This window comes from Athene noctua, chromosome 9 (genome assembly GCF_965140245.1).
Source record: "Athene noctua chromosome 9, bAthNoc1.hap1.1, whole genome shotgun sequence".
Taxonomy (NCBI): domain Eukaryota; kingdom Metazoa; phylum Chordata; class Aves; order Strigiformes; family Strigidae; genus Athene; species Athene noctua.
This window is the reverse complement of record NC_134045.1, coordinates 24,830,474-24,841,012: the sequence shown is the minus strand read 5'-3', so window position 1 is coordinate 24,841,012 and position 10,539 is coordinate 24,830,474. Positions and strand designations below refer to the sequence as shown.

The following is a 10,539-nucleotide window of genomic DNA, read 5'->3' as shown; positions in this document are numbered from 1 at the left end:
GGTTGAGAGTGGAAAAAAAGAATCCCACATGGGAATAATTTCACATTTCCAGTGCGTGAGGTGCTACAGATGAGGCAAAGAGCTGTGAGTTAATGTCTGGGCAGGCAAATGCCCTCCAAATCTTGAATAGGGGAAAAAAAAAACCCTCCAAAAACTTAATCCTGTTTGTCGTTAATTGCTATCAAAACAGAGTAGGACACCTGTTCCCAGTGCTGCCTTCCCAGCTATCACGGGGGCTCCAGCATTGAAGATGCAGATGCCTTCCCCAAGGTTTCATCCCCACGAAGTTTTAAAAGGAATTACCTTGAATTCCTCCGATGAATCCAACTGATGGGCTGGCCAGGAAAGCAGCATTTGCTCCTGCAGTAGGTCTGGTACATCAGCAGGAAAGGGGAACACAGCCTTCGCTGAGCCCAGCAGCTTCCTCATTCTTTCACAAGAGCCACAGTGGCTGCAGCTGCCTGGCTTTATGAAACTGCTGCCTTTTGTCCAGCCTTCAATGCAAATAGGACAGGTGAGATAAGATCTGAGCACCGGGGGGGCTTGTCCTTTTTTGCTTAAAGCCAGCCTGGGCTTCTGCTGGTGGCAAAGCACTCAAAGGACCTCATTTAAGAGATATAAAAAAAAAAAAAGGGAAAGACAAAGTGTTAAAAGCTGCTCCCCTTTCAGCGACGTGTCTCCACGGATAGTCACAGGGAGCGTTTCCATCAGGTTACAGACTGAGGATACACATTTTGCTTTGTCTTAGGAGGGTGAGGGGAGCACTGCAAGATTAGACTGTATCAGCATATATATGATCAAAGCTGGATTATGACATCCAGTTACAAAGAGAAGAACTACGCTTCCTGTGGCTCAGGAGAAACACCAGCTTATATAGCAGCAGTGGCTGACAATCTCACTGAACTAACTTAACAGGTATCATCTGCCTCTGGAACAACAGGTTGGATTTGATGAGGTGTTTGTACAAAGCAAGACAACAGTTCTCTTCCTGATTTGCAGAGTCTACTCCACGTTGCCAGAGCGTTGCTGTTTCCAGGATATCTCTTCATACAGCCATGGATGTGTAGTAAAACAGCCACTGGAACGCGTTTATCTCACTTGGGAGCCAGATACATGTTTTCATTCAACAAGTGAAAACATTTTCCTTTCCTGCAAGCCTGACTCATGCTTAGGAAAGGCTATTGACTAAGTGCCAATCCCTTTTGTCGTGCCCATCACACCTTAACACCGCACGGCAGGGAGACAAACCCAACCCTTGGGTTCAAACCTTCATCTCCTCCTCGGACAGGGAACCTCAGGCTTCGCCTCGTGGCTTTGTGGGATCTGAGCTGCAGGAGCTCCACAGCAGGATCCGACTGGAGGCATCCTGGGTCTACTCACTGCTTTAGAATGGGATTTTAGCCTTGGCCCATCTCTCACTAAGACCAAGAGTAAAACTTGGGCTTATTTAAACAGAAGCAGAGGTAGACCAAGAGGTTTTGACAATCCCATCCGCTGTGGTTTAAAATAAGAACCCTAAGGAAAAAGCAGGAACTTGGGAGAGGCAGATCACTTGGTGGACATTTGGATCTTGTAAAAACATTTCTGGGTAGGAAGAGAAGGAGATCTAGAGAAACCGTTGCAGGTTGAGGCTCTGTTTAACTACAGATTGACAAACAACCGTGAGCAGTAAGGCAACAAGACTTACAGGGAACTGTACTAGCCTGATATAAAGCTTCATTGTCCAGTAAACTTATTCTCAGAAACAAACAGTAATTAGAAAAAACACACAGAAGCTGAACTAGACTATATCTAGGCTCCTTGATTCAAGGTACTCGGATCACTTGCCTTCAGCTTGGAGGGACAAATCTTAGACCCACTTACATGGACACCATGTGAATCAGCTGTAAATGAGATCTGTTTTTAAACCCCCCAAAGACTGCATAAAATTAATAAGGTATTTCACTCTTCTTTCGCAGACTCAAACTGTTTTAGAGCTGTTATTCAAACTCCTTAGTGCGCTTCCAGTCCTTTTTACAAATCATTCGGTGAATATTTGTTTTTACCTTGGGTTTAACATTTTCCAGCAATAACCGTGGTTGTTGCATGCTCACGGAGAGCAGGAATAGCTGCAGCATTTGGGAATGCTGCTTTAACACGTTCTCATGGTAAACCACTGCAAAACAGGTGACACATGAGCATGGTACATCGTCCTCAGCAGTTTGCATTTTACTGTGCCGACAGAATTACAATTCCAAACCAGGCCAAAAGAAACTGTTAACCTTACATTTTATGTATTCACCCTTAAAATTTCTCATCTGAGGACACGATTGATTTTTTTTGGAAAGGTATTTCCACAAATCGTTAAAAAGTAATCTCTCTAAAGATTAGAAAAGCTTAATCAAAACTTTGTAATATGAACAGTAGGGACAAGCAAAAAGTAGTTCTGGTTTCGAAGGAACAGCAACATTCACTACAACTGGGAAGGCGTCCACGAGGACAGCAGTAACCGACAGTTTGCAGCTCTTCCAAGGAATCTCACAAAAAAGATTCAATGGCTTACAGACACATCACTCTGCCATGTGACATGCCACTCCTTTTTAATCAGTCAGGTTTCCACACAAGGTACTGAATATTATTCTATTTACATTCAAAAATAGCATTTTTCTCTCTTCAGTACACAGTGGGGATGCCCGTAAATGAGTCAGTAGAAACCCCTCTAACACAGGTGGAGGACAGCTTTGTTGATCTCTGGGTTTGTCCAGTCGTTCCGGATATCATCCAGGTGATTATCAAAATCTACAAGTGTCTCGTAGGACTTGCTGTCCAAGAGAGATGCAGCGATTCTCTGGGCTTCAGTCCAATCTTCACAAAAATCACTAGGATGTAAAATAACCAGGAATTAAAAGTAATCACAAAGAAAATCATCACCACCTCCTCCACTCTGGAAATGAAGCCATGCTCTCTGCAGCGTGGTTATGGTGGTCACACCACTGCCTGGCTGCAAACTGGCTGTTCTCTCTTACTACAGAAAAAAAACCACCTTTAAAATCAGTCAGCTACACCCTCCACCCTTACCGGGTCACTCAGCTACAAAGTTTTGCTCCTGTCTTTCCTTACTACCCAAACACAAATAAACTCTGAAGTTTACTCACACGTGTGGGTCCTTGCACCTCCACTTGTTCTCATGAAGCTCATACACGTGGATGGCAGGCTCCACACACTCCATCGTAAACTTGGAGTTATCAACCTGTTGTGCAACAGAAAAACACCTCCTTAGTCTCCTCAAGATCCCAAGAGAAGAAATAAAAAACAGTTTTTACAAACAGGGCACCTTATACTAACTCGTCCACTATTCTACCTTCAAATGAGCCTAACTTTACATGTTTAAACTGCCAACACCCTTTGTCACTGCAGCAAGGAGGCAAAGCAGCCTTTGTTTCATAAAAGACAAGAGTTTAAGTGACAGAAGGGGTCTGAAGTCATGAACACATGACTTCACTCAAGCCTTGCAAGCAGAGAAGGCCTCCACTTCCTCCGAGATGGCAGAGCTAACCACAGCTCTGCAGTCTTTACTAAGAACTTCCACTGGCTACAGGTCACTGTAACTCTTCCCCAGAGCATTTGGAGGGAAAGAGAAAAGGAGTTGCTTGACTATTAAAGGATCCAGAGAACAGCATTTAAATGGCTAGTCCAAGGCCACGGTCATAACATTAACACCAGAGAAAGGGAGAGGGATGAAGTCATTTACCATGATGAGTGCTGTATCGTTGAAGCCCTCTGCAATTCTGGAGGCCACCTTTTCCGCAACCTGGTTTGGGCTGCAGCAGAAGGTAAAAGCAACTGTGTTACCTGAACCATGACATTTCAGCTGAAACCAGCAGGAAATATGCTTAAAGAGATGTGAAAATTACACGGCCTGCTTACAAACAGGAACAAGATAACAAGCCGATGTTACACCTGATTGAAGTCAGAAGGCTCAGAAAACCCCAGCTCCTCTCTTCAGCACACGATCCGGATCTCAGCTACGCTCAGGCAGTGGGTTTGGAACAGCCAAACGCTCACTGCAGACTTTGTCTGGAATCAACATTTTGTGGCCTCCTACCTTCTTCCATCAGACCAAAGACCTTTGCCCTGCCAGGCATCTAAAAAAGTAACCGAGTTTGCTCCCCAGTCTGCATTTGAACCCACTCACTGCCCAGCTTCTCTTCTGAAACCAGATAATCTTTTAAAGGAAAACCTTTACCTTGTTTCAAAGATGACAATCTCTATGTGGTGCCAATTATCTTCAGAAATGAAATTGGAATTTTAAAAAAAAAAACAAAACCAAGCCTGTGAGATTCTTTCAAACCTCAAATAGAACAAACGGTATTTTCTCCTTAAAAATGTCTCCAGCAGATTTATTTCCCTTGTAAGGAAAGGACAAATAATGCCCTCATCCCTGTTAGATACCTTAGCAGTCACAAGTATTACTTAAAAAACATACTTGAGACTGAAGGATATTAACAAAATAGCTGTAACATAGCGTAATACTTCAAAAAAGCTATTCATATTTATTCTAAATGCAAGCATGATGTACTCTCGTTAGTCCTGATACTGGATTTGTCCAATAGATACAGGGGAAAATATTTGATACGCTTATCTAAAACTCTATTTTGGCTCCACAGGAAGGCCCCTTTATTGCTTATTGAGTAATTTGAGTTAGCTAGCAGGGGAAAAAAAATGATTAATCCTGGAGAAAATAAGTGAAAAGAGATATTGCTGCTTGACAGACATCACCTTCCATTTCAAGAGCGTCCCTTTACCACTTAAGAAAACGCTTCAATAAAACTCAGAGACAATTAAATAGTTTCGTAAGAATTAGGTCACTTCTGAAAGACCTTTCCAAAGATACTCGGAGCCATTCGGGTTTACAAGATATGTATTGCACAAGCAAATGCGCCTGCAAATTTTGGCTATTTCCCTGACAACTGTAATTAAACTGGTTGGCAGTCGTTCAAAAACTGGCCTTTTATAGTATCCACTAAAGAGGAGTGATTCTGGAAAGACTGGGGTTTCTGCACCTGAACAAAGGCCATATCCACCAGCACCACGAAGACAATGTGAAACCAGATGACAGTTGTCAAAGTTAATCAACATGCATGATTTATGTCGATGATTTTTGTTGGCAGAGTACAAAGTACAACAGAAAAGAGCAAACAGAAGGAAATATTGCACCAACACACCTGGCATCTTTCACGCGTTCATTTGCCTGGTAATATCCAGCTATCACGTAGCTATTCTCTTTGCACCAAGAGTCAATCTGAAAAAGTAATTGGAACAATTAAGCCCAGGAAAAGAAAGAAAAAAAACCCCACAGAACAAGGAAATCTCATGTCTGTCCTGCAAACAAAACGGTAATTGAAGCATTGCAGTATCTTTGCCAACTGCTTCTTTAAATATATACGTATTTATATATATATTTACGTGTGCACTCACGCACGGGGTTTGGCTAATTTAACTAGATCAGAGAAACCAAACTGAACATTTGGCGAATGATGGAAAACGTTAACGGAATGGAGGAAAAGAGCGAGGAGGTTTCCCAGTCAAAGCCTGGCCTAAATTTGAAGGACAGGACTAGTAAAGAGCTGCTGAAGCAGCGCTGACTGGGAGAGGAGTCTACGTCTTACCTATTGCTGGTTGTGGCTATTTTCTGTTAGTGCTCATTTGACAGAGGTTAGAAAACATCCAGCCTGTGGACGTGTGACTGTACTGTCATTTCAAAAACAGCTTGCTGATTTTATTTCTAATGTAACATTTCTAGGTTGAAGTGTAAGCATTTTTGCCTTAATTAACAAATAAAGCCTGAAGTGCAACGTAAACGCAAGGCAAGAAAAAGTTTTTCCCGTTTATCATTTTTTTCAACCCGCTTCGTTACAAAAAGGCTTTTGTGATAAAATGGTTCTGAGAGTTCACCTGCAAGGGTAACTAACCACTGGAGCAAGTTATCAGACCATGTGGGTGGATTCTCCACTCTTTATAAAAATCTTTCAATCAAAACTGAACACTTTTCTAAAAATACTCTCCAGCTCAACCACAAGATCAGGGCTCCATGAAAGAGCCATCGGCATAAATTCTCTCACCTCTGCTATAGACACCGTCAGTCCAGGCAGCTTCTCCTTATTTAACACCTGTATGTAAATGCTTAAACAGAAGCATTTCTTTGCATACAATTTGCACAGCTTTTGATTTACACCAGGACAAAAGTTTATGTAGTTTTGTAGGGATTTTTTTAAAGTGCAGTTTCAGCATGCACACGCTGCTGTTCTTTCTGCTTTATGCTGGATCTGAATTCCTCCTGCTGAGCCTGTCTTGCTTTGAAAATACATATATATGGGATGTTTCTCCTTATAATTGAGGATATCAAGTCAGCATAATACAGAGTCCTGAAAGAGAGAAGGGAAGAAAGCAGCTAGAATTTTCCTTTGCAGTCCCTAGAGAGCATGCATCAAAAAAACCTCAACAGCTACATTAAAACTGACTCTAAAAATATATCTGATGCTGATCTGTCGCATCCTGTAAGTCAAATCAATCTCTTTTTTAGCAATAATTATAGTATTAGACTGCATAAACAAGCAAACAAAGAAAAAAAAGCCACGTGAATAATCCTTCCTCTACAAGGGATAACGTGGATTTACGTGATAAAAAAAAAAAAAAAAAAAAAAGGCTGTGTAGTCCTGCTTTAGCTGAGGAACAACTGCTGTTTCAATTACAAACCCATTTTGAGGGCTTAGGACTATGGTTTTAATTGTTAGTGGCTTGAAAGCTTGGCATTAAAGCCAGAAGGCCGGACACTAAAATTAATAATCACTTTAAAAAAAAGTCCAGCAATTTAAAAATTAAAGACCTTCGTCCTAAATCAATTTTTGCTGCGTACCAAAAGTGGGTTTTTTTTGTTTTTTTTTTTTTTTTTTAAAAAAAAGAGAGTATGATTTTCAAGTTCGCAGTTCCCTAAGCGGCAATTAAAAACTGCTTACGTAAAAGGCAAAAAAATTAAATTTGGAATTAAAGCTGTTTCCACCTGCAATTTCCAAACACTCTCTAACCACAGCGCTGCCACCACAGGTAGCTTTAGCATCAATTAGCCCCCGATATTTTTAGTCATGTCCAGCCCTGCCAAGGACAAGCCAACGGGGGAGAAATTGAGTCTTGCTTCCACACGGCACGTGTCCCCCCCTGAAAAATCAAAAGTGGGCTGTGCTCCCACCCGCTGCAGCCCCCAAAGGCGGGCGGCAGGGGGTTAGAAGAGCCCTGGGAGGAGAAAATCTGTAACCTCCTGCCATCTGACTGCTGTTCCAGGCAGTGGGGAGCCAGCCATGCAAACAGAGGGGGAAGTGCCCCTTGGTTGTGTTTGGTTTGGTTTTTTTTTTTTGTTTTTTTTTTTTTTTTTTTAAGAAGGTGCGGTTGCTAAACCACATCAATTAGCCGAGAAATTCAAAGGCACAAAAAAAAAACAACCAACCAACCCCATGCAAAACTTAATTCACTTTTTCTTTAATAACTTCGTTTTTGAAAGGGATTTCAAACTGGCACGCCAAAGCTCAAATTAAATGCACACGCTTCTGCTTTCTCCCCTCCAGAGCTACAAACCTTCGAGCACTGCTGCGTGTTTAATAAAATCTAATTTCACTGATTGCTTGCACCCAGGCTGCTGCTAAAGCACCGCTCCCGATTTTTAGAAGTTACCACATGGATGAGCCCGTTTGAAAGTGTACCCTCTATTTTCAGATTAAATCTGGGGGCTGTTGCTCCCATTTGATGTTCTGGGATAATTCTGGTCAGAGAAGAGGAGGTGAAACTCGTGGGGCTGGTTCTAGGAAACCCTCACACGTACGACCAGCCCACGGGCCTGACCAAGAATCAAGCAGTAATTGAAGTGGAAGAGAAACAGATTCCATCAAAACCTGCCAAAGCTTCGCAATCCTTCAGGAACAGAGGAATTTTGTGACAAACACCGAGTTTCAACTGTGCTAATCTCACTGATTAATTCAGTAACCCTGCGTTACGTTGCACGGCACAGGCGAGAGCGCCCTCCTTTTAAACCGTACAACAATAAAAGCCAGTTTTCATAGCTGCCCTGCCAGTACTTATTGACACCTTTGCCTTTGTTTAAACAAAGAACAGGAGCAAAAGGCCTTGGGCTCTCGTCAAGCGCTGTGTTTTAAAGCTGCCAAGTATCACAGGAGTCATCAAATGTGACTGCAAACCACAGTATGCCTCAGCAAGTCCTAATTAATGTGAGAAATGCCAGGGGTTTCCAATCTTTAACTTTCTGTATCAAAACCCAAGAGCAAATACGTAAGACACTGCCATCTCTTTGGTTCCATAATGATGTGCAAGATGTAGATGTGGCAAGATACTTCAGATGTTGCAAGAAGCAGGATTTATTTCCTAATAATCTGATCCTGTAGCAAGATCCACACTAGAAAACTATACCGAAGGCCTAAAGTTCACAAAAATTCCCTGCCACTAATCCTGTAGAAAGATATTTAAGCCTCATTCAAAGACAAACCCTACACATACTTTATATGTGTTATTCTGTACTTCACTAGAAACTTCCACTTACTCATTCACAGAGGAAAAACAAATTACCCTCCTTCAAAAAGGTAAAGCCCTGCCTACGTTAAAGCAATTATAAGCAGTATTATTACATTTCCCAACCAGTAGCATGAGGAAAACCTTAAGCAGAAAATGACTACACTACCAGCATACACTTCTGTGTTACTACTACACCATTACGCTGGTGTAAACATATTTAAGACTGACAAATTTTGCGTGCTCCACAGCTGTATGGCAAACTTAATCAGGCAGGGCTCTGGCTCTGCCCCCGTTCCTGTGCCTCTGGCTGCATTTCATCATACCCAGGCTTCAGAAAGATCTCAACATTCCCACGGCGTCATGTTAACAGGAGAAAAATGGAATTTATTTACAAGTAAGTATTTTTTGATGAAGCATTCTGTTAAACTGAGGGGAATGTGTAGGCCAAGAAGTCTAGGAGAATCAGAAATTAGTTATTTTCACAGATATCAAAAAGGGATGGGTTTTCTCCTGCTAACAATGACAAGTCTTAAAATGGATAGAGAAGTCCGGAGCTCAAATCACACCCAGATCTCACTTTAGTGGTGGCTATGCCTTCCACGAAAGCACTTCTTTGCCTCCAGATTTGCACCAGTCCACCCTAATCCCCTATTACAATAAAATCCAAACGCGTTTTGTTCCCTCCATCTTCTGGTTTTGATGAAGGGGCTCTCCAAAAATGCCAGGCAGAACGCAGCTGTGGCCCAGTGCAGGATGGCTCCTGGTTTTCAGGACCAGGGGGTTTGAGACTGGAAAAGCCCAGCCCTACGGTCCTGGCATGGTTCTTGTCCTGCCTATGTGACAACAGGGGGAAAAACAGATTATCCCACGATAACTTACTACAAGGCTCTTCCACAGCAGTGGGTGAGGGAGGGGAAATGGTAACAAGGAGTGTTTGGCTGCCCCTGGCTATCCCATGGTTAACTAGCCAACAGCAAGCTTGCAAGATACCAAGTGAGATTTCAAACCCAAGACAGAGTTGCAGTATGAAAACAGATATTTTTTTTTCCTATTTAGGCTAATGGCATCCATAAATGGGGAAAGTATTCCAAAGTTAATTAAGAAATACATACTTGTGTGCATCTATAAACTCCCACTTGGAGACAAGCATACCCTTTACCAATTAGCTGATAATGCTTTGGAGTGCCTTAAAGGTAAGCTTAGAAAAGCTTTTTCTGCTGTAGAATAAGAACATTCCCTCTGGGATTTATTCAGGGATAATGACACCAATATAAATAGCAGTTTCCTTGCGCTGAAAAAAAGAAATTAGACAAAGCTACGAGGCTCCGTAGTTTTCTGCTGCTTCACCAGCGGAAAGATGTAACCGCAGATGGGCCTCAGGGGTTTTTCCAGTCTGGAAACACTCCGCTCACCTCACAGATTTGGCTGCCGCTAGCGCAGGGGACTTGGGGCGCTGGGGAGTCCCCTCAGCACGAGCCCTTCCTCGCCCCGGTTGCCCCCCCGGAGTTCAGCCAGGACCTGGAGACGACACCCTCCCCCCGGGCACGCCAGCCCCTCGCTCCCAGGCCGAGGGTCTTACCAGGGTGAGGGCCACCTCCAGCATGGGCGCCAGGGCCAGGGTGCCGTGAAAGAGCGGGATGCAGTCGACGAAGAGCGAGGGGGGCCCGGCCTGGTCGCGGCGCGGGGCGCCCGACGGCCGCTCGGCCACCAGCAGCCCGTTGACGGCGCAGTGCGGGTACTTGGCGCTGTGCAGCACCATTTTGCAATAAGCCTGCGTGGTCAGCTTCATCCTGCCACGGCAGACAGCCCCGCGGCCGCCACCGCGTCCCGGCCCCGCCGCCTCCCCTCACACCACCCGCCGCCAAGTGTCGCCAAACGCCGCCAAGCGCCGCCGACGCTGTCGTAAAAATCAAGGCTGGGGGAGGGGGGGGGGGAGACGGGACGGTCCTCCCGCATCCCATCAGCCCCGCGGGCAGGGGCCGC

The 10,539-nt window shown here is 43.9% G+C and overlaps 1 protein-coding gene across 1 annotated transcript; it reads right to left on the bottom strand.

Annotated features, from left to right (window-relative positions):
* Positions 1–2,562: 2,562 nt before the first annotated feature.
* On the bottom strand, positions 2,563–10,434 carry EMC8 (ER membrane protein complex subunit 8). Its single transcript, XM_074913214.1, has 5 exons — positions 10,136–10,434; positions 5,205–5,281; positions 3,731–3,800; positions 3,135–3,229; positions 2,563–2,858 (listed from the first exon to the last, which is right to left on the bottom strand). Exons 1-5 carry the CDS (start codon positions 10,343–10,345, stop codon positions 2,699–2,701), a joined length of 612 nt encoding a protein of 203 aa, XP_074769315.1. The 5' UTR covers positions 10,346–10,434; the 3' UTR covers positions 2,563–2,698.
* Positions 10,435–10,539: the final 105 nt, after the last annotated feature.

What these genes read in the sequence shown, in the direction of transcription:
- EMC8 (XM_074913214.1), bottom strand. Translation starts at nt 10,345, where the DNA reads ATGAAGCTGACCACGCAGGCTTATTGCAAAATGGTGCTGCACAGCGCC. An exon ending in GAACGCGTGAAAGATGCCAG is followed by an intron (nt 3,801 to 5,204) that starts GTGTGTTGGTGC and finishes CTTCTGCTGCAG; the next exon opens with CCCAAACCAGGTTGCGGAAA. An exon ending in ACGATACAGCACTCATCATG is followed by an intron (nt 3,230 to 3,730) that starts GTAAATGACTTC and finishes GTTGCACAACAG; the next exon opens with GTTGATAACTCCAAGTTTAC.